The 24,392-nt window shown below is 34.0% G+C and overlaps 2 protein-coding genes across 5 annotated transcripts; one reads left to right on the top strand and one right to left on the bottom strand.

Moving 5' to 3' along the window:
* Positions 1-119: 119 nt before the first annotated feature.
* DPMS2 (dolichol phosphate-mannose biosynthesis regulatory protein-like protein) lies at positions 120-10,377 on the bottom strand. Of its 4 annotated transcripts, none has more exons than XM_088881734.1 (4): positions 10,196-10,377; positions 6,445-6,673; positions 6,186-6,356; positions 120-390 (listed from the first exon to the last, which is right to left on the bottom strand). In XM_088881734.1, exons 2-3 carry the CDS (start codon positions 6,532-6,534, stop codon positions 6,204-6,206), a joined length of 243 nt encoding a protein of 80 aa, XP_088737860.1. In that variant the 5' UTR covers positions 6,535-6,673; positions 10,196-10,377; the 3' UTR covers positions 120-390; positions 6,186-6,203. The 4 variants fall into 4 exon arrangements, with proteins under 4 accessions (XP_088737860.1, XP_011082348.1, XP_088737859.1 ...); XM_011084046.3 differs by lacking the exon at positions 120-390 and adding an exon at positions 4,851-5,183; XM_088881733.1 differs by lacking the exon at positions 120-390 and adding an exon at positions 4,851-5,147.
* Positions 10,378-12,577: 2,200 nt separating this feature from the next.
* Positions 12,578-20,154, top strand: LOC105165147 (syntaxin-22). The gene is made up of 7 exons (XM_011084051.3): positions 12,578-12,765; positions 17,864-17,957; positions 18,229-18,368; positions 18,550-18,624; positions 19,268-19,425; positions 19,503-19,603; positions 20,089-20,154. Exons 1-7 carry the CDS (start codon positions 12,578-12,580, stop codon positions 20,152-20,154), a joined length of 822 nt encoding a protein of 273 aa, XP_011082353.1.
* Positions 20,155-24,392: the final 4,238 nt, after the last annotated feature.

The raw sequence follows: 24,392 nt of genomic DNA, 5'->3' as shown, positions 1-24,392 counted from the left end.
AAGCGCGGCGAAAGCGCGAAAAATAAAAATAACGATTCAAGCATGCAATAAATGTAGCACTCTCCAATGCTACTAGGGCTATATCTTCCCTAAATTTCATACTTAAAGTAATCCCTGTGTTTATATATCAATGCACGTAATCATCTAATCAATATGCATACATAATCCCAATATCATAATAGGTATAATCAACCCACAACATTATATATACATATCAAATACCACAAGTAGTCCATCACAATTAATCCCCACGCTTATGTTCTCTTTATATAAACAAAATACGATTTGTACTGTAACTGACAAAGAGGAGAAAACTGCATACTGGCCCGACCTACCTGAGTATAGTGTGTAGACCTAGTCTTCCACAGGCAGACACCTCAAAGTCTACTCCTGAAAGAAAATGTCAGCAGAGGAGTGAGCCTACCACTCAGTAAGTAAATAACCAGCCCTATCTATATATGTATTTCAAATATAGCCTCAAACAAGATAAGTAGGCAACATGCATGGAATATAGTTAATTTAATCCCAACATAACCATCTTTATTACACCACATAGCTATCTCGCAATAAAACAACCAAGTAAACTCCATTTTTTTAGTTTGCTTATCAGAAGGTGATATCGTGTTTTTCCCGTCAACTCAATCTCACCGTTAAATAAGTTCAAGTGGATCCCCTTGACAGCCGGTTCATCAATCTCATTTCACATCATAGCTCTTTCAATTCGCATCATAGCTCTTTCATTTCGCATCATAGCTCTTTTATTTTCAATCATAGCTCTTTTATATCGCAGCATCGCTCTTTTCATATCACATCTTTTCATATCGCACAAAAGCTCTTTTCATTTCATTTCTTTCTCATTCTCAGACACTCAGAACACATCAAACAACAAACATAATGTTTCAACGTATTTTCTCATTCCACGTACACAATAGCATCAATCAAATTAAACCATTCACCACTCATATATTTTCAGATAAATCAACGTCAGCATGAACCACAAATTTATATAATAATAATACCACAAATAAGTGGAACATATATAGATAATACTAATTATTTACTTACCTCGACTTCACAATACTTTTATCTACTCAATCGATAATTGTCAGTCCTTTTACCTTACCCCCGTATCCTATAATGAGTTATACCACATACAATTAATATATCGAGAATATCATAATTCTTTTTAAATATAATATTAAATATTATTCGTACAATTTTTAATAATTCTTTAATATTTCATTTCTATCGAAATACAAATCTTCGTTCTAAGTCTTCTTAATAACTAGACACTCTAGGCCTCATAAAGATATTTATAATTTATCAAGTAATTTATAGGACTATCATTTTTAATAAAATTTCTAAATTAGGTTATCACTAAAAACTTCATTTTTTCACTTTATTAGCATAACATTTATTAAATATAATTTTCAGAATATTTCTATAAATTTTCTATCAATTTCTTGCTATTATATAATTTAATTAAACAATACATAGATTGCATATCTAGTTAATAATAAGTTTAATAATCTAATTAACCAACAATTTTATTTTTATATTCGATTTGATATTTAATTCGACACTATTTTAAATAGTCAAACTCATAAAATATTCCAATTAAATTGTACATCGCTTAGTATAATCAATATTTAATAAATGAACTAAATAAATAATATAATTATATAAATTAATAGGAATTAAAATTGCATTTTCGTACCTCGATTTCTCTATTTTTTTTCCCGCCGGGAGAATTGCAAATTTCACAATTGTTTGTGTTGTGTTATGTGTCATGTGTGTAGACCAAAAACAAGGAAAAAGAATGAAGAAAAAAGAGCGAGGCGGTGGGGGGTGATGGCCCCACCTTCCACTCTCAATTCTCTCTCTCTCTATATATATATATAACTTACTAATATATATGTATATGTTATATTACTTACTAATATATATATATATGTATATTATTTATATATATAATATTATTATTATTTTATTTATTTAATCAGACTTTTCTAAAAATACCCATTACGTCATTTCTAAATTTCTTGATTAATATAAGTTGCTTCCAAATATTATAACGAACTCCAATTTAATTCATTCAAGTTTTATTATATTCCAATTATGACCTATAATTTATTTACTAATCACTAAATTTCATAAGAATTTATCAATTAATCCTTTTGTAGGGGACGTAGTCCACCCTCGAGGCATGGTTTCACTCCCATTGACTCTAGGTACTGGCACCACTCAGAAGACTTGCCTGTTGAAATGTTTGTAGTGGATACCCCCTCAGCCTACAGCGTTATTTTAGGGAGACCCATCCTCAATGCTTTCCAAGCTGTAATTTCCACTTACCATATGAAAACCAAATTCCCTAGGAGAACTACAAGGAGACCCCTTCCAATCCTGCAAATATTACGTGGGAGCTGTCGCAGAGGGCAAAAAAGAAACAAGGATGAGACGCTTAAGGAGGCTCCTCACAGCAAGCGAGAGAAGGGGACTATAGAAGATAAAAAATGAGGGAACGTCCCCCAAGGTTCAACCAGTTGATAAATTAATGAATGTTGAACTTGTGACTGGAGATCCGAAAAAATTTACATGGATTGACTCTCAAATGGAGGATGCAATACATGAAGAAATAATTTAATACTTACGTCGCAATATAGACATCTTTGCATGGACCCCGCAAGATTTAGAAGGGATCGACCCTAATGTCATAACTTACCATCTCAACATAGATCCCCGCATCAAACCGGTGAAATAAAAAATGAGGCACTTCGGACCTGAAAAAGATAAAATAAATCAAGCTGAAGTTGACAAATTATTGGCGGCAAGACACATCGAAGAGATACAATTCTACGGATGGCTATCCAATGTCGTGTTGGTACCCAAACCAGGGGGAAAATGGAGAATATGCATTGACTTTAGGGACCTCAACAAAATGTGTCCTAAGAATTGTTATCCTCTACCTCGAATTGATCAACTGGTGGACTCCATATCAAGATCTAGATTGTCAAGCATGATGGATGCATCCCAAGGATATCACCGAATAATGTTGGCCCCAGAAATCGTAAAAGAGTCAGCTTCATCACTTCTACTGGAACGTTTTGTTATGTGGTCATGCCATTCGGTCTAAATAACCCTGGGGCCACCTACCAACGTTTGGTAGATAAAATATTTCGTCCACAAATTGGAAGGAACGTCAAAATATATGTGGACGATATGCTGGTTAAAAGCTAGGAGACCAAAGACCATGTTGCAGACTTAGAAGAAATATTCTCTGTTTTGAGGAATTAACGAATAAAGCTCAATCATGGAAAATGCGCCTTCGGCGTCAAAGATGGACGCTTCCTAGGATTTATGGTTATCCAGAAAGCAAACGAGGCTAACCCCCTCATGATCAACATTCTTGACATGAAGGCCCCACCACACATTAATGAAGAACAAAGACCAACTGGAAGAGTGGGGGCACTCAACCGTTTTATCTCCAAGTCTGTGGAGAAGAGCCTACCCTTTCTCAAAGTCCTATGGAAGGCGAAGAATTTTGAGTGGGACAAGGCATGTCAGCAAGCTGTTGAAAAACTCAAACGATATTTAGTAAGACTCCCTCTACTAGTGAAACCATCTCCAAGGGATACCTTTATGTGTACTTATCAGACACCCCCCAAACTATCAGCTTCGTCCTTATTCGCGAAGATAATGGAAAATAAATGCACTTTATTAAGTTAGCAAAGTACTCAATAGAGCGGAAGGACAACATACCCTTATTGAAAAAATGGCCCTAGTGCTCGTCATCACTGCTAGGAAACTACGTCCTTATTTTATCTCACATCCCATTTGAGTAAAACCTAATCTACCTCTGAAACAAACACTGGGTAAGCCAAATACATCCAGACGAATGGTAAAATGGGCAGGACAAATAAGTGAGTATGATATCTCTTACCTAACCCGGACTACTATCAAGGCCCAGGCTTTAGCCGACTTCGTCTCTAAAACAGCAGGGATATCTAAAAGAGACACTCCCCAAGCTGAAAAATGGCTATTACATGTAGATGGATCGTCTACCATTCAAGGTAGTGGTGCGGGCATAGTCATCACCTCACCTCAAGAAGAAGATTTAGGATTCGCCATCAAGTTCGAATTTAAAGCCTCCACCAATGAAGCTGAATATGAAGCTCTTATGACAGACCCGAAAATGGCATGAGAAGTGGGAGCTAGACACTTGCTAGCTTAGTCAAAATCACAACTAATAGTTAGACAAGTAGAAGGCTCATATGAAGTTAAAGAAGAAAATATAATATAATACCTACAATAGATAGTAGAGTTAAAACGGGATTTTGAGAGTTTCCAACTTATTCAAATCCCAAGGAAGGAGAATGTCAAGGCCAAACAAATTGGCTAGTACTTTAGAAAATTGCAGGACAAAGCATATTACCTTACACTACCTCCCTAAGCCAAGATCTCCAATCCCTTGTTACGTTTTTATCCCCGTCTTTTGACAAGATTGTATATATAAATTGATACGCTTTTAAGAATTGATCAACACATTTATAATTTATAATAATTTATAGTTTAAGCACAATTGCATTCTCAAAAATAATTTAACACAGTTGCATTATGGGAATTAACGTGATTAATTGATGATTGTGCTGGAACTTATTTTAACTCGGTTGAAATTTTTTTAAACGATATTTAATTTTTTTTTGTACATTCGAAATAAATTTTAACCCAACTAAATCTTTTAGAGGCAAAATACACCCAAAATAATTTTACTGGAATAAATAATTCTTAAAAGTAATTATTTAACTCTTCAAAAATATTCTGAATTTTTTTTTGACAAATTAGCGATGAAATTTCATTAAAAAAATCAAACCAAAACCAGCCACGACAAAGCTTTGTTCACAACAAACTGAAGACATCAGAAAACATAAAAAGCTTTAAACTAACCGCCAGCAAAATGAACCAAACCAGCAGTAAAATACAGCCCAACAAAACATTTGACAAACAAATCAACAACTGAATAGCACCATCTTATTGACGCCCTTGCTGGTCACCAAGAACGCAACGCCTGGCATTGTGAGAACTCTCGTGAAACATTTTAGCCTCATTCATCAATGCACAGTGGATCACTTAGCTTCCCCTCCATGGTCCTTCCGGGAATTGGAATCAATTTTTAAGTTTCAACTCTGTTGATTCTGGGAATTATTTAATGTTGATTCCAACTAATAACATATTAACAACAGTTTTTTTAAGAGCAATTTACCTTGATTTCAATTATTTTAACTTCCCTATGTACAAAAAGATTAATGTTTCAACATTCAATAATTTTGATATAATTTTTTGTAGTTAATTAGCTAATCAATGAACTGTTCAAAATCTACAGTATGACCATAAGGTTATTTTTTGGAAATTAACATGTAATACCCATAAATTATCCTACAATGTAACATACACCTCACAAAAAGGATTTATAAATCAGCCATGAAAACAACATTTACTACACTTGATAAAACTTGTGTATTTATCCTATCCTTCATTTTTATCCCAACGCGCCCAATCCACTATTTTTTCCATTCTGAAAAGTAAAAGACCCCTAAAACAATAAGGATATGTATGTATGTATGTATGTATGTATGTATGTATATCTACAGATACATATGGGAAATGATATTTGAAAAGGTAAAATGCATTTTTTTTTTTTTTTTTGGCTTTTAAGAATGGTTATGAGATAAAAACTTGTAATCAAACATAGGCCATAATTTCTTATGGGGAAATGCATGATAGTAGCAAGTGGCTCCAACTATCATCAAACCATATTTGAAGAAAGAAGCACAACACACACCTAAGGAGGAAAGGTAATGAGATAAACATGTCAATATACTCAACCTAATTAGGAAGCATAAACATTAGGTGCTCAAAGTTCATTTGTTAGCATGCATACTCAAGGACATCTCAATCTTTATTACTTAGACAAACAACCCGTGCTGATCTCATCATTGGAAACAAAAGAGTACAGTAGACAATATATTATTGGGTTAAAACTATCAAAGTTCAATCAGCTAAGGTTTCTTGGTTAGAAGAACAACAGGAGCCAGGGCAAACTTTATGCAAGCATATATTTGTACCATCCACTAAGGTGAGAAATTACGTCAAGTAAATGCAGAATAAACTCAATTCAATCAACATACTTTTGCTCAGGTTTCATCTCATGCCTTTTTCTTTTTGGATTTGAGCATCACATATCCAATAAACACAGAAAGGAAGCAGATGAGTCCCACACCAGCATATACGGGAATGAGAATGGCGTATTCCTGAGGCAGAAAGTACTTGTGCACAAAATGGTCACTGTCAACAAAAGGCTGAAAGACAAATAAGTTGCAATATCAGTAAAAGAAGTTTAAAATATCTTAACTACATCTAATAATTAAAGGAGACAAAGTAACTAACCAGGATTATAACCCAGAAGGTATAATAAGTGAATATTGACAAGCTAATGACCGACAAAAGCAAGCCAACTGCTCTATCTGCTAGTTCCATAATAGATTATTCCTCCTGCTTCTGATAAAAGTAGGCAAACTTAACACTTGGTATACACACAAACACCCAAGCACATACACCCACAGGGAGAGAAAGAGAGAGAATCGAGCATCAAAGTGTTGAAACCACCAGCAATGTCCTAAAGCCAGCGTACAGGTCCGAATGAATGAAGTCAGACACATAAAAAGTTAAAAACAGAAAGATATAAAATCTAAGTGCAGGGTGAAACAGACAAAAACAGAGAAGTTCTGGCCCAGTAGTAGTTACAGGCGATAGATGAACCATAGAATACTAACAATAGGAAAGGATAGACAGGATTGAGATACAAATTGCACTACGCCTCTTACGTTCAATCAAACAACCAGTTTTGTGTAATCATAATTCTAATATGAACGCTAGATAAACTGTAAAAAGATAATCCTAGAAGGAACAAAAAGTGTAGCCACCCATTAAATTGGGATGACACCTACATTACTGCAAGAATAAAAGATATGCCTTATGCATCCTTCTTCGTAGCACCATCCAGGCAGTGTGACACTTTAGTTTTCCTTGAATACTTATTACTTACTTTGTAAGTGTAAAACTATAAATATCAATGAAGTTCATCAAACATTATGCCATCCTGACACTAAAATTACTTGTCAAGAATTTTTATTATGCATGCACATATACATTTACTTTTCTATGTACATAGACACACATACATACATACAAACAAACAGCTACATATATATATAGAGAGAGAGGCTGCAGCAAAAGCAACAATGTAAAACTGGTAGCCCACTTTTAATTTTTCAAATTTTCATTGATATTGTACATGGAAACAAACATTTTTACTTGATGTCACTTATCAACAAGAGAAAATCAGTTGCAGGTATTGTCAAGATATTTTAGGTCTCATGACCTTCACTAGATATTTTGTGCTCCACCTAGAAACAGATAAGATATGCAACTTCATTTGATGCAGGAAATTAACCTGATATTTTTGGTCTTGGGAATCAATAAATATCCTAAAGCCAAAAGCAAATCTCAAAAAATTGAGAGTCCCTGTCCAGTAACACATTTATTGTTAACAGGTGTCATAAGACATGCATTTTTGTGAGCATTTTCACATTTTTGAAATCATCTCTTGATTTGTCCCTTTATAGGCATTACTATGTTTCTAAATTAAATTTCAACTCATTAGAAACCCTAAATTTACTGCCATTATGCTACTATTTCGGCACAGCGACTAAGAACTTTACTTTTGGAGATTTTGTGATCCAATGAACAGCATGTCTCATTTAATCATTTCTTCTATTGTTAGTATGCTATAGTCGGAAATTTCTCAATCAAGGGCATTCCTTGTCTCAACACTTCTTTTTTTTTTTTCTCCGATAAAGGTAAATTTCATTAAGTGTAAAATGTACAAGCTATACAATTATATGACCGAATATGTGTGCCATGAAATTCACCATAATCTATACAATGCAATCTTACTAATTCTATTAGGTAGCTCAGCACTAAGTATGCATATTCTAAGTTCATCTAGAATAAAGCGAGTAAGAGTCGATGCGTTTCGCTCCAATTGTTGACTTGCCTCAACATTTCTTCTTGGCGTTAGTTATCCCACATCTATTACAATAGGTGTCATCATGAAGAAATTGGCAGTTAAAAGGTGGAGTCACAATATCTGCTAAATAGAGAAATGTGTAGAACAATTCTATAACTATACACTATCTTTGGTTTCATGTTTTGGCATTTCCCCAGACAAGATAAAACACAATTAATGTTTATTTTTGTGTTTTTTACACTTTATCTGTGTGCTTTTTTGTTTTTCAACTTTCTATATAAGATATATATACTTATATATATATAATATAAAAGAGACATGATTTGACAATGAACACTGCTTTTTGTCTCCCAAAAATACAACATTAAACATACAATATTTATATATATACATATTTATATACAAAAGAGATATGATTTGACTATGAATACTGATTTTTGTCTTACAAATTCTAACATCAAACCTGCACAATTTATTTTAAAATATTTTAAATTACCTCAAAACACAAATCTAAACATACCATCTACTTCCAACACACACTTATTTATCTTTATTTTACTCTCTCTATCTCCAAAACACCAAAACAAAAACTCAAAATACAGATCCATACACTATGATAGAGTCTAAAAGTATGGAACAATATGATGTAATTTTCAAGATGCATGTACATAAACCAACATGGTTTAAATCATTCAACTTACAGAAACTCAATGCGCTTAGAGAATCATTCTCAATATGGGTCCAAGAAAAGGTGCTAGCTGTTGTAGTCTTCAACATAAACATACATAAATCATCAAATAGGATAAGTTATGCCACCTGTAGAAACTTTATCAAAATCATTTCCGAAAGGGTCCAAAAAATGGTGCTAGGTACTCCCTTCAACTGCTTTCTCAGCATAGCACTGCTACAAACTATCACCCACATTTTGTTGGTTCTATTTATGAACTTCATGTACTTGTTGCTCTTGCATCACGTTAGTTACATGATGAATTTACGCTTATTGAGACTAATGCATGCTACAATTTTTCATGGTGAAAATATTGTTAACTGCAGCCAATTGATTTAGTTACTCACATCACATTAGCTTATATAGGGTAATGCATGCAAACATGTCCATTTTATGAAACATTTTATTTAGAATGATACGCATTACCCAATGTTAAAACTTCCCATAAATAACATAAAAATATGAACATAATAATTGGAGGTGACTCCTAGAAATTCTAGAGGTAGTATTCGTGTGCATTTTGCTCACTGAAATTGTAATACTAAACCAAAGAACACATGATTAAATGGCATGCATGACACATGAAAGATGAAAGTTTTCCTCATGTTACAACATTCCAAACCTCATAGTGCAACGCCAGTTCTGCCCATAATTTCAATGATATTCCAGTGGTTAAGCTATGCTACAGTTACCAGAGGAGTCAATGTCTACATCACAATTAGCCTCTAGCAAAATTCACACCAGTTCTACCGTTCTTACAGTAACCAACTTTCTCTCCAGAGGAGTCAACGCCTACATCACAATTAGCCTCTAGCAAAATTCACACCAGTTCTACCGTTCTTACAGTAACCAACTTTCTCTCCTGTTACTCCTCCTTGTCACTCTTGAATAATCTAGCCTCAGCACCTTATACCGTCTCCAATAGGATGCAGTGTCCAACTGGCCATACCCTAAGACTTTGTTGAAACTATTGAAACACTTCTGCACTAGATAGTTTGCCTAAGCTACCTAAGCCTTAAATACTATGTTTCCAAACACATATGGCATTTTAAGCTTTCTGAAGGAGTCAGCAAGCAGCGAAATGTGTATTAAACAATAGTTAGTAAAGGTAATATCTCAAGCCTTCACTGCTTGAGATCCTAAATCACAACACAAAAGGTGAGAGATACCGCATCTAAAGTGTGACAGGAATGTCGAGATTTTCTCAAGTGAGAATTTGAATGAGCTAGCAACTCAAGCCCATAGTTCTTGCAACAGAATCATGCAAAATTACCAAATTAATTGAAGGGCCTAGCATCAGCACTCCGTTTCCTCTATGTCAAAATTTACAACAAAAATAATGGATTGCCTGCAACAACACAAAAGTTTCAAATTGTATCTACCTGAAGGGCGGAAATTGGCGGAATGGCCAGGCGGAGCGCGACAGCTCTGGCTCGAGATGGATTTGCGGGATGTGTGCGTGTGCGTCCGGATTGATGAGAGGATTGACGAGTTGTTTGCAGATCGATCATCAACTAATGAGGACGGAAGCTAGGGCGAAGGGGAAAAGGGAGAACATAAGGAAATTTAAATATAAATATATATTTTTATATATATTGAAGGTTTTGTTTTTTTTCATATATATATATATATATATTGAAAGTTTCTTATAATATAATTCAATACTTAAAAATCATCACACAACTTTTTAATTAAAAAATCCTTTTCTATCAATTTTCATTCAAATACTTTTCCAATTAATTCTTTGATTAAGTTATCTTTATTTTGTTAGTTCATTTGTTTGTTACAAATAATGCTTGATTATCATTAAGTATCATAGAGAAACAATTATATAAGAAGGACAATAATTTAAATATATGAGTAAATTATAAAACAAAAATAAATAAGTCTAATATAAAAAAATTTAATCAAATTAGATTTTTGAACACGTTATGATTCTATTCTTATGCATGTTGTATCAAATTAACCAACATGCTCCACCGCTTGTGCAGGCCCCATCAATTCCTTTGAGTTTCGGTCTTTCCGACCATACTCCCCAGGTGGAGTGTTTCATGAGTTAGCCGGGCCCCTAATCCGCGACAAAGGTTCAAAACACTCTTTCTAGCAGACTCGTCAGCGACTGACTCTCCCTTCTTATTGCATAAATACAACTTGCTATTTTTATTTTCTTTTTATTTTGTTTTTGTCTAACTGTATGATGTAGTCATGCAGTGGTAAAGGAGAGCGTCAAAGTTGCCCGAAAATGAGAATGGTAGTGAAATCCGTTGTCAATGGATTCTGTGATCGAAAGGCCGAGTGAATGAGCTAGAAAAGAAATCTAGCCTTACTTGCGTTCATTGTGGTCCCAATTGATAATTTACATAGTAAAAAATTTGCTGCATGAAAGAGGATAATATCATACAGTCAACATACTAGTATGAATTACTTGACCTATTATAAGCTCTTTGCTCAATATAGGGTGTTCATGAAACATGCTTTTCTAAAATGAGAAGTTGGATGAAGAGATTGTACATGAGAATCCTATTGGATTTTGAATGCATTGTGGAAGAAAGGAAGGTATATGTGTAAACTGAGAAAAGCTCTTTATGGTTTAAAACCATCTCCAAGAACTTGGTTTGAGAGGTTTGGCAAAACCATAAAGCAATGTTGTGCTTGTCTTCAAGACAAACTAATCATAGTCTATCTAGAAAGTAGATGCAAAAAGACCTAATTATCTGTTGATGACACTGAAAATAGTGCCTATAGAGCTCTTGATCAAAAGGTTTTTTAGGTATTTGGGTAAAAGTAATTGGTTAACTATCTTAAAAGTTTCTTGACGTACTAAGATGGACCTCTATGGTGATAGTAAATATGGGATTGGTAGTTTTTACTATTAATCATAATAGGATCAAATACATTGAGATTGATCGTCACTTTATCCCAGAAAAGATTAAAGAATGGCCCATTAATCTATGTTATGTGTCAACAGAGTTCTAAGAAGCAAAGTTTCTAGGTAAGCCTATGCCTAAACTAGAAATTGAACTTTGAAAATTGAAAATGTTTGATACCTACAACTAGCTTGAGGAGAAAAGCTGAGAAATTAATGTTATTGCAGATGTATTGAGATTATTATAATTTAAGCCGTGTCTACTTTATTAGACAAGGCCTGATATCCCATGGTATCAGGCCTTGTCCTATGTTTACCGGCAAAGGGGCTGGTCCGATGTTAATTAGGCCGGCTCGTGATAATTATGACTAAAAGAGGGATTGCTATCCCATCCGATTTCATAGGATATTTAATCCCACTAGGCTCAGGTAGGCAGACTAAATGCAATTTTGCCTTAGTATCCGTGCTAATGGCTTGAATCTATAGCTCAAGACAAGAATACATGAATAAATCAAATTAGTGAGAAATTGAAGAAAATAATTCTAAAATATATTTCATTATATATGTACAAGTACTATATATATATGCCACTTTATGCAACCATACATAATATTCCCACTATTCTATTTTCTTTCTTGAATTAAAATGTTTATTTTCTTTGGAAAGGGAAAAGCCAAAATCAAACTTTTGCATTTTCCTCATCCATCAATTTATTCAAAATTCCACTCCTTAATATTCGTTCCCCTTTTCCTCTATACCCTGAATTCTCCACTGGAAGTAGTGATCTGACTCGCAATTGCAGTTGGAATTCTAAATTCTCATTATCTGTGATTGTATTGAGAATTTATTAGTGGGAGTTTTGAGTACAAAAAATATATAGAATTTGTATTGAATATAAATGAGTTTTCAAGATCTAGGATCTGGTAGGGGCAGTGGGTCCCGGAGGGGGTTTGTAAATGGGAAGCAGGATCCCACCCAAGCGGTGGCCTCAGGAATATTTCAAATCAACACGTCGGTTTCCACCTTCCAACGCCTCGTCAACACCCTCGGTACCCCTAAGGACACACCTGAGCTTCGTGAAAAGCTGTTAGTTTTTTGTGTTATTTCACGTTTTCATTTTATTGAGGTTTTTCGAATTGTGGTCCTAACAATTTGCATAAATTTATTTACTATTACTGGAGCTGGTGTGGTTCCGATGCATGGTTTGAGGACTCATATGTTTCCAATATATACTAACATGGGTCAACTCTACTATATCCATTATATGAATTGTTGATAGAGTTGTGACATGTTCACCTAATGCCCCAATTTTTATTTGTAATCTTGGAGTTGCATGTTACATTAAATAAAACAGATAATAATACTTATGCAAGTCAACAGTATTAACTTACTAAATAGTCGAAACATGAAATTAATGGCCAATGTAATTCTATGAAAGTTAAGTCTGAGATTTGATAAAATCTAATAAATGTGTAGGAAAATTTGTTTTATCATTCCTATTGTATTTTCTTTGTTTTACTCTCCATTTTCTATTAAGATAACACGGAGGCCTTTCCATGGCTGGCGCCAATTGAGTCACTTTCTAAACAATGCAAAAAGGTTTACTCTCGTGACGAGTTGCAAAAGTGAGCATATCTACTTCTGTGAAATGTAGCATCCTTATTCTACTTGATAGTCTTAAGTAAGGAGTAGGAGTTGCATTGTTGTTTTTGAAGTTCTCAAATAAAGGATCATCCAATAAAGTAAGTCATTAATGCAAGGGGAAAAAGATTCCAATAGTTCTTTATTTATGTTCTAAAATCGTTTTAGTCCTTTAACTTTGATAATATTAATTTCAGTCCTGTATCTTTTCATTTTGTTTAGATTTGGTCCTTCAGCCAATTTTATGATCATTTTGCCATTCTTTGATAATAAGGCCTAATAGTCCATTATAATGCTCTAAAAATGATCCAACATGCTTTCGAAATAAATTAAGACCCCATAAATTCGTATCTTGCTTTGACCGCTCTGTTTTCGGGTTCTCCAAGTCCTCGGTTGTACGGACTTCCTCCAACCACACTACCATGATAGATGGTTCGCAGGCACTTGACTCCTTCACTAACAAAACAACACTACCCTATTTCGTTTTCTACCTTAGGGTGTAAAAGGGACTTCAATATAGGGGCTTAAAATAATTTTAGATAAACAAGTTGAACAAAAACCTTATTTTTATTGAAGAAATATAGAAATATTATATAGATATTATTCCTCCATTGGAGGAGACAACTGTTTAGCCTCTCATATGATAGAGGACTTGACTTGTTGGGGAAACCCACAAAAACTGAAAGATTAAAACATACAAAAGATTGAAAAGACTTAGAACTCTAATGGAGTAATGGTTTGAACAGTAGGAGAAGTTTTCTCATAATCCCCATATGTTTCATCGCATCTTTATTTACAAGAGTCCGCGGACTTCAATTTCGAACTGAAAACTTAATTTTGATGGCGTCATTGCATTAGTCATCTTCTTGTCTCTTTTGAATGACGTCACTACTTTCGTCATTCCCTCGCCCTTTTCAGCTGTTTGTCATAATGGCTTGCTGGTCATGTGATTTCCAACTGTTCTCCCTACTTTGTTGACTGTTGGCTTTTGTCGTTTTCTGCCGACAGTCTAATTCTTGATTTTTTACATCATTTAATTGTTACTTCTCCTTGTAAAAATTTTTCTTTTTTCCTTGTCCTGGTGTGGTTCGGGTTTATTTTGCGTGACCCAAACTTTTGTCCCGACCAGGGATTTTTCTTATTTTTCACAGCAAGGGCATAAATGGTTATGCAATTGCCCAACATGCAACATGTTGCACGTCTTCATTCTTGTTGATTCGGTCATTGCTAGCTTATTCTCCCATATTAATATCCTCTTCTTTTCGATAAGCTTTCTGTGAACTCAATATTTTTTCCCGTCATGGATTTAACAGGAACGATACACTCACTTTGTTGGAGAAAATTTTGAACGGATACTTGACTTTGTCCATCTCTATGAGACAGACTCATAATTCCCTAGCTCTTCTAGTAGAGATACTGTTTTCATTAATGGCTGATACCAGGGGAGCTTCTCCTGAGGCACCTTTAATTGTGTTGAAAGCCACTATGTCTAGGTTTGCAGCTTCATGAAATGAAATACTGGATCAGACCCTTTTCTTGCAGTTTCTGGAGCAACTGACACAAATTTTATCTCCACAACATCGCCTCTCTTTAAGTGGAGGTTATTTTGCTACGAATGAAAGGCTGCCCCACTTATCTACTCTGGAAGTTTAGAAATCTCCAGAAAACTTTGTGACATAGTATGAACTGAAGCAAGAGCTCCAAAATTATACCATTCTCGGACATCTTCTGGTTTTGACCCTTCTAACATCTAGACTCTGTTATATTTTCCAGATGTTTTAGTAATGGTCTTGCCTGGGTTCACTCCTTTGCGGGAAATTAATTTTTTCCACATGCACTGATAGTCCTACAAAGCATAAGAAGATATCAATTCGTTAGTATTAACCTTTGAGGTGTCTTTCATTGGCCTAAAGCTAATCTCCCGTCTTTAACCTCAGAAGTGCTAGGTTGACTTGAATCTATATGAATTTACACTTCCTATGACTCAATTGTTGCCATTAAACCAGAGTCTAGTGATGGGCTTGTGCAATCAGTGCTTGAATCTGACGTCATAGGCTTAGAGCCCTGCACTCTAAAGGCATGTTTAGGGTCATGTTCCCTCAACTCGTGAGTCATCCCTGAAGGTATGCCTTCTAAATTGGTTCTCGTAAGTCGTTCCATATGTAGATGCTAATAAGGAACTCCTTATTGCATTCTGGACTGTGTCTAAATCAGCTATTTGAATTTATCCGGCAACTTGGGCATTCACCGCTAGCTGTCCGAACTTCTGTCAAGCTCCTCGAGGTTTTCCCAGAGGTGTCTGAGTCTCAGCATGATGGAGTTTGCTTCAGATGCCTCTATATCTTGTCAAGAAATCTACAAGAATATTTTCATGAGATTTTATAACGACAACATTATAACAATAATATTGGCATTTAGCTTGCCATCGGATAATACGAGGTTTCTCTATCTTTGGTTCTAATTTATGTTTTAAGAAAGCCCTGACATTAGTTTTATCGACCTTAAAAGTAAATTCTTTAGCAAGTAAAAATAAAGGTCATTTCTCAAAAGTCTTCCAAACCGCAAAGAATTCTTTCTCGTTAATAAGCGAAACTTTGGCTTGTTGTTTTGAGAACAACCCTCTTGTTCATCTACGAGGTTCTTCCCCTGTAGCTATCTTCTTCATGAGCATTGCAGCCCATCTATAGTCATTGGTGTCTGTGTAGACTACCAATTCATCTCCGTCCTGTGGGATAGCAAGCTTGGCAGGTTACTGCAAATCTGTTTCAACTCACGAACTCTTTTTGTGTGGATTTCTTTCTATTTTCACTTTGAACTTTCCATTTCTTTTAGAAGTGGTGGAAATCCTTCCTTTATTTTGCAAGATCCTTAATAAAGATACCTGCAAAATTAATAACTCCCAAGAAGCTCTGCAAATGCTTCTTGTCCTTGAGTACGTTTGAAAAATTGTGAATTTTCTCCACAATATAGTCCTGTAACTCAATTCCTGTTTCGTCAATAAGAACTCCTAAAAATTCAATCTTATTGATAGCAATAGTAGCTTTCTTTTCAAAAAGTACTAAACTTTCTCTATGGCATGCATCAGAAAATATTTTAAGATGTTTAATATGTTCTCTCATATTCTTAGATGCAATCACTATGTCGTCAGTATAGACAAACATGAATTCCAAGTAATCTTTAAAAAGATTATCCATTTTTCTTTGAAATATCTGAGGTGCATTAGTTAAACCATTGGAATCACATTCCAGATATATTGTCCTTATGGTGTGGAGAATACAGTAATTTTTTTTTATTCACTCTCTATCTTAATTTGATAAAAACCAGATTTGCAATTGAATTTGAAAAATATTTTTGCTCCTTTAATGCAATCAATTAAGTGTTCTCTACTAGGAATGTAATAAACATCAAACTCTAATTATTTTATTTATACCTTGATAGTTAATTACCAATTTGGATTTACCTCTCTTAATCTCACCATAGTTTTCTTACCAGAAATCCAGGGCTGTGTAGGTAGAGATTCCTAGCTCGATGAGTCCAAGACTGATATGCTCTTTGATAATTATCTGCATATCTTTCTTGTCTTCCATGTTCATCTGGATAGGTTTGTATCGAACGTACTCGTATTTGTATTATTTCTTGACCTTCAGAGTAATTCGATCTTGTTCCTATCCCACCATACCAGAGGGTTTTCACTGTAGTGCAAACTCATGTAGATTTACTTTTTCATAGTAACATATTCCCTTATATATAACTAGCATCACTTTTTCTGTGTAAGGATCATATGTTACCAATAAATTCTCATTGTTAAGTAGACTATTGATGTCAACAAACATTTTATTGCCTCATTGTACTATTGTTTTGTTGAAACAAACCTAACATAGAGTTTGTAAATTTTACTTTGCTCTCGTCCTGTTTTTAAAATAATATTTTCCTCGTTCTTAGTTTTTTCAAGGAATGTTTCTTTGCCTACTTCAAATTGATATAGTGAACTCTTTTATTCTCTTTGAAGTAAGAAAATATGACTTACTTCTTTCAAGTATTACTCATAGTTTTAGGCTTTGTTTGTCCAATTTTTTTGCACAATTATATTATTTGGGCTAAGATTAGCTATATATGTTATGATCTTGATGAAATTCCTAACCAAGTTTTGGTCTCGTGGTTTAGGGATTTAAGGTTTTCCTTGAGGTTAATCGGATTCCAGCCCAAAACTCGTTAAAAATTAATGCATAAATAATGTTTTATTATCTTTGTGATGAAGCAGTACTTGGTCATCAGAGTTTGGTTTTCATAAAAAATGGTCTCACATGTTATTCTTTCTAAACCAAAAGAGTTTGGTTGGAATTTTGTTGTATGTCTATAGGACAATGGTAGGGTCTTTAAATAAAATGAATAATCTTATTGATATTCTATAAATTTTGACTGGCCAACCTTCCATTATTTAGGATTTCTCCTTGGAGTCTTGATGATGCTTAAATTGTTATGGACCCAAAAGTTTAAGAAAAAATTGAAAAGAAGTTCTTATGTTGATGTCACTCAATTGCAGGCATAAAACGCGCTTACATATTGGACAATTGGTGAAGGATACGTCAACGAAACTTAAGCAAGCTAGTGAAATAGATCATCATGTTGAAGTCAATGTAAGTTAGATTTCTTGGTGGTTCTATTTATTATGTTGATTTTCTTTCTTCTCCAGTTTGTCATTCATTATATAAGTGCATGGAATGCTAATCTCATTGAAAGAATGTCCTTAGATTGGTTTGTTGAGAATGAATCAACGCTAACGATAAAAATTGCTAGTCTTCAGTTGTTTAAAATGAATGAAGCAATGAGTTTCTACTCCAAAACTCATCTTATCACCAATCACTACATGTATTGCGCGGTCATGGGTGTTATCTTTGCTTCCTACAGGCAACCAAGAAAATAACAGATGCTAAATTAGCAAAAGACTTTGAAGCAGTTTTAAAGGAGTTTCAGAAGGTTCAACGTCTTGCAGCTGAGAGGGAGACATCATATACCCCTTTCGTTCCCCAAGCAGTACGGCCTTCTAGGTAACCGTTTCTACGATTAAGGGTTTGGTTCTAATACATTTTTTTTGTTCCTACATTAGCTGTAAAAAGATTAATAATGGCAATGCATTAACCAGTTGTAAGATTGGGTCAAAACTTAGGTATTGTAGTATTAGGTTATGTTTTGCCTGCAGTCATCTACTGACATTACTATATTTTGTAGCTATACAGCAAGTGAGATTGATGTAAGCACAGATAAAAGTCCAGAGCAACAAGCTCTTCTTATGGAAGCAAAAAGGTACATGGAGTTGTGATTTTAACATAAAACAAATGTGAATGTGCTCTTTGAATATATCACGACCATAAGCAATTTCTCTTAGTGAACGATCAATCTAATCTAGTTTGATTTTTATTTACCCCGTATTTATTTATTTTATTTATTTTCTATTTATTTGTGAAATCATACATTGTTCTGATTGATAGTAGTTAAATGGTGAATAAGTAATTTACCTCCTGTGATATTGAAAATGAGCACATTACCCTCATATGAAAAAAATATAGTAACTTACCCCTTTGTACTTTTTAAATTGAAGCGATTTACCTCCTTATACAGGGAGGTAAATTGCTTCATTTTAAAAATTGTAGGAGGGTAAATTGTTGTATTTTAAAAAATACAGGGGGATAAATCGCTATCTTTTTTTTTTCATAAGGGGGTAATTTGTTTGTTTGCGATATTACAAGGGGTTGTTTATGTTCCTTTTTTTTTTAAAAAAATTTAAGATTATTTTTATTGATTTAACACATTTATTTATCACACATAAATTCCTTTTCTTCTAATAAATAACATCGTACCATGACCCAGCTAGTGGAATATAGGTTAAGACGATTTGAATGGTAATGTCATGATTTTGTCTACTGTGACATAAGTACCTATGTTGCAGACAAGATGTTTTGCTATTGGATAATGAGATTGCTTTCAATGAGGCTATAATAGATGAAAGGGATCAGGGAATACAAGAAATACAACAGCAAATTGGTGAAGTTAATGAGATTTTCAAGGACCTCGCCGTATTGGTTCACGAGCAAGGAACTATGATTGGTAAATGATTTAAAGTGTATTGAATTTGGACATTCTTATTAAGGAAACTAACATTGGATTCTAATTTATCTTCCCAGATGATATTGGCTCCAACATTGAGGGTGCTCATGCTGCGACTGCTCAGGGAAAATCCCAACTTGTCAAAGCAGCTAAGACACAAAGGTCAAATTCGTCTCTGGTACGTCATAGAGATATCACTACATATCCATCTAGAAGACAATATAAATTATAGGGCACTTTTGAGGAGGTTTCTTTGGACTTGATTTTACTTTTATTTGTATTTTGAGTTACTTTTATCTGTAGCTTCAAGTATTCTAAATAAACGTTCTATATTAGCTTCTACTGCGGGTGAATAGCAATTTATCCCCTTGTAATATTGAAAATGAACACATTACATACTTATGAAAAAAATATAGCAATTTACCCCCTTATACTTTTTAAAATGAAGCAATTTACCTCCTTATATAGGAAGGTAAATTGCTTCATTTTAAAAATTATAGGGGGTAAATTTTGGTATTTTAAAAAATAAAGAGAGGTAAATCGCTGTCATAAGGAGGTAATTTGCTCATTTGCAATATTACAAGGAGTTGCTTGCATTTTTGGCCTTAATAGCATTATACTAATACTTTGCTTGGATCTCATATTTTAATTTTCTACTTGCAGGCTTGCTTGCTACTAGTGATTTTTGGCGTTGTGCTTCTCATAGTAATTATAGTACTTGCTGCGTAATTAGGAAGAAGTCTTCTAAATATGGTGAGAATTTAGAAAGATGGTAGGACATAGCAGTATTATTTTTATGTCAACTTGACCCGGCATTGCAGCTATTGAAGCGTGTTGTTATGCTCTTGAACCAAATGATATATGAGAAAGTTTATGTAGTTGAATAGGAAGTGTTTTTTCTATTTGGAACTACACATTTTGTTTGTAAATTCTATGTGTTGGTCTCATTGTGTGCTACTTGTCACCAAATTCAATGTTTTTAGCATCTCAAGAGTATGTAAGGATGTGAGAATTGTAAGTTTTCAATTTCCCATGTAATGGGAGCCTATTAAGGGGCTCTGCTGCAAAATTCGGATATGTTTGGTAAAATGCCTTCATACCTCTAAATTAGACTGATAGCACATGGATCCCTCCTTGGTCTGATGGCTGGTATCCACATTATGTGCTCGACAGTCACTTCCTAAGCATACAACTTATGCAGCCGAGGGGTAATCGGCAAGTACCTAAGAGCAGCATACAGGGTCTTCTTGCGGTTAGGATTTCGCTCTCTGATCGGCTTGTACCTAGCTTATCAACAACGTGCAGTATTCCATATCAATATCGTCCTTCCAGTACAACATGCAGTCATTCTTACAAGCATCAATCTTCTAAATAAGTAAACCTATCTCTCTTATCAACTTCATCGTACTATAGTAACTAAGAGGTAGGGTGTGATCGCGGAGCAATGTATTATTGACCCATTGGGACATGTAATCATATGCTCATTTTAAAAAATTATTTTGAGCCTTGATATTCACCAAAACAACAACCTTCGCCAACTTAGATTAGGTGCAACAGTTCCACAACTGTTGGTCGATAGCATGCACTACATCAAGAAAACGATATGAGACCCAGACACATAATAATAGGGCCCCATCGTATTATGAACTAGGCCGGACATCTGTAGGATAGGACCTTGTACCATCATCAGCCACACCCTCGTGGTTATAATTAGAAGACCACAAAGTCGTCCTGGCGGCATTGAAAATCATCCTTTATGCCGAATCCATTTGCGCGGCATCATCCCAGTGCGTACTAGTACCCTCCTGCTAAGTAGTTGGAGTCTGCTCCTCATGCGCAGGGGGAGCAGCCACGGCATCAAAATATTCCTACACCCTCTCCTCGCCATGGGAAGTTTAATTATAATACTTCGGCTTAAGTCTTTTCATATACAAGTCAAAATTTACTTCGTCCAGTTTTAAAGACATCGTTATTGCCCTTCTGATAGGGACACGTAATCTTCTCACCATCCTTATATTTATGTTAAGACTTGACAAATTCTATAAATGCAATAATACCATCCTAAAACTTCACGTAAAAACCCTCCTTAGCAAGTTCTTCTCATACATCCATATCCTCTATTGTCTTAACATGATGAGCCCTACATATACATATACTTATATATCTTATTACAGACATTAAATTTAATCAACAAAAGTACAACAAATATAACCAATTAATAAGTACTATATGCATTTTAATTGACCAAAAAGGATTCAAGTTGTTACCTGAACAAAACAGCTTCAAAGATAAATGAAAATTCGAGAGAGATTGACAAAAGAGAAAGAGAGAGTATAAGGATGCAAGAGAGATATTCAGAGATTAGTGAAAATTCGAGAGAGATGGAGGGGAGAGAGAGAGAGAGAGAGAGAGAGAGAGAGAGAGAGAATAAGAGTGAGATTAAATAAAATGAAAACAACATATATATATATATATATATGAAAAATTGGAAAGGGCATTGTAATCATGTTTGGAAGTCCAAAATAATTGTTACAATATAGTCATTGCAGCACATTTAGAAACGGGTACTAAAACACGGGTTGGAAAGGCAAACTAGCAATTACGATTTAGCTATTGTAAAATAGTTAGAATAGGTATTGTAATACAATATTTTCTATCCACTAAGGTTGTTTCAAATTGTAACTCACTTTGGAATGGCGCTTGAAAAACATACAATTTCCCTCAAATACCATATTTATGAATTGTAATAAAAGTTTTCTTAAGTATTTAAATCGTTTTAAATTGTATATATCTAATTTTAGAATAGTATTTTCAACTGTCCCTTTTTTCAATGAACTTTGGACCTCATTTCGGAACGGAACTTATGTGTAGTTGACAGGCCGTTCCAATGTTTAAGAATTGTTCAAACCATGTTACAATATTTCACAGTTCTAATTTTTCGCATGCCGTAGGCACACTTGTAATACAAAATGTAGAATGATGTTCATAACGAGTTCCAAAAATAAATAATGGAATATAAGATGACTGTGACATCAACGACCTCATTCCATTTCTCAAGAGTACCAAAGATCGTCCCAATTAGGATTACTGTTTAGAATGATCTTTTTATCCACACCAAATTTCGCTTTCTTTTGTAGTGTCTATTTGCCATAAAAAGTATGTACTATAATTAGAACATGTCGATTGCTATTTCATTTTTAATAGTTTTATAGGAGCAATCGGAGGTTACTTATCTCGTATTATATAGCTATTGAGATCAATTATTTGTCCAAGATCAAATTGTGAAAAATTTGAGGTCCTAATCTATATTCTAATTTCAACAATGTGTAGGTATTTGTCTACTTATATATATAATATATTTCATGCGCTGCACTCACTAGTTTTTGTATCTATTTTTTTAACGTAGTGACCAAACATGTAATAGTGTTGATTAAGAAAAAAATATTTTTTTAATCCACTAACTATGCCCAATATTAATTTTAATTCAGTAACTATGTCCATTTTTTTTAAACCCTTTAAGTCTAATTAGGATTTTATATGGAATATTCCGGTAGATTTTGAAAAACTAGCTGAAAATTGCCTACGTGGTACTAAGTTGTTGAACTTCCGACAACTTGGATACAACCACATGTAACGACATGTGGTCATTAATGCTGATTGGATATTATTTTATTGTCAAAATTTAAATTCTAAAGAAATATACAAGATTTTATAATTTCAAATTGAAATTATATTATAATTTTCAATACAAAAATAATATAATAAATTCAATTTTTAAATTAAATATTTATATGACTAAATATTAATTAATTATAAATTATATTTTATTAGTTAATTTGAATAATTATTTAGTTTAAATATATTCTAATAAAAGTTATTATTTACTTTAAAATTTTCTAATTTCTTTTAACTACTTTTACTCAAATTAGTTACTTTCAATACTTTTAGTCAAATTATTTAGTATAAAATTAATGAAAGTTAAATTAATTTAACTAGACACTGTCGTTGCCACAGAGAAGAACAACATCCCACCCCCCTCACCTTTGGGGAACGACATTGCCTACCGCGGCGGAGGGTGAAGCCATCACATCGCCCAAACTAGAAATAAATCTAGGTAATAACGTTGCGCAAATTGATCGTCATCCAAATCAATGTTGTCGCCCCTTCGGGAGGAGGGGGGGTTGTGTTGCCAGGGTGTGGGGAGAAGAGTAGGTGACAGCGGGGCAAGGAGGGGAAAGAGGTTTTGGAGACGAGGGAAGTTGGGGGCAGGAAAGAGGGTAGGCAGGAGTGGGAGGAGGGTGTGGGGGCGGGGTGGGGGGTTAATTTTTTTGAAGAAATAATTATTTTAGTTTTATTAATTATAATATTATTCAAAACATGTGCAATGTGTTTTTCACCTCATCTCAATTGCTACATAAGTTTAAAAATCACCAAAATATATTCATCTGGCTTACCATGTAATATTTCTGATCATGGAAAGAAAAAACGTCCATCGAGACATCATTTTTAATCAACTTTTCAAGTTGCTAGACTTAAAAAAAATAAGCATAATTATTAAACTAAAATAATATTAGACATACTTAGTCGACTAAAAAGAATAATTTTAGCGAACTGAAAGAATAATTTTTATGTACTATATTTATATGTATATAAGACTAGTATAATTATTTATTTAACGTATACCAAAACTTGCATAACATCCTGAATAAATAAACCGCCATGTGCTTTTTTCTGTCCAAACCTAACAACATGATGAATGTTGCAATGACGATATTTTCTGGGAGTATACTTTTGTGATTATTTTAGAAAATTTGGACGATGTTTGTCTTCACTATGAAATATTTTTAAGATTATAGAATATATTACCACAAATAGATTAGTACAGGATTAAAATCGGGAAGTTTTTGTATTTACAGAATTAAAATTGTAAATTTCCCAACAAACATACCTAGAGGCAATCGTGGCTG

The sequence above is a fragment of the Sesamum indicum genome, linkage group LG6, assembly GCF_026168435.1.
Source record: "Sesamum indicum cultivar Baizhima isolate 11 linkage group LG6, ASM2616843v1, whole genome shotgun sequence".
Lineage (NCBI taxonomy): Eukaryota > Viridiplantae > Streptophyta > Magnoliopsida > Lamiales > Pedaliaceae > Sesamum > Sesamum indicum.
This window is presented reverse-complemented; position numbering and strand designations above follow the sequence as displayed.

Coding starts and splice junctions, on each gene's coding strand:
- DPMS2 (XM_088881734.1), bottom strand. CDS start 6,534: ATGGAACTAGCAGATAGAGCAGTTGGCTTGCTTTTGTCGGTCATTAGC. Junction 6,357..6,444: donor CCTTCTGGGTTATAATCCTG/GTTAGTTACTTT, acceptor TTTGTCTTTCAG/CCTTTTGTTGACAGTGACCA.
- LOC105165147 (XM_011084051.3), top strand. CDS start 12,578: ATGAGTTTTCAAGATCTAGGATCTGGTAGGGGCAGTGGGTCCCGGAGG. Junction 19,426..19,502: donor CGAGCAAGGAACTATGATTG/GTAAATGATTTA, acceptor TTATCTTCCCAG/ATGATATTGGCTCCAACATT. Junction 19,604..20,088: donor AAAGGTCAAATTCGTCTCTG/GTACGTCATAGA, acceptor TTCTACTTGCAG/GCTTGCTTGCTACTAGTGAT.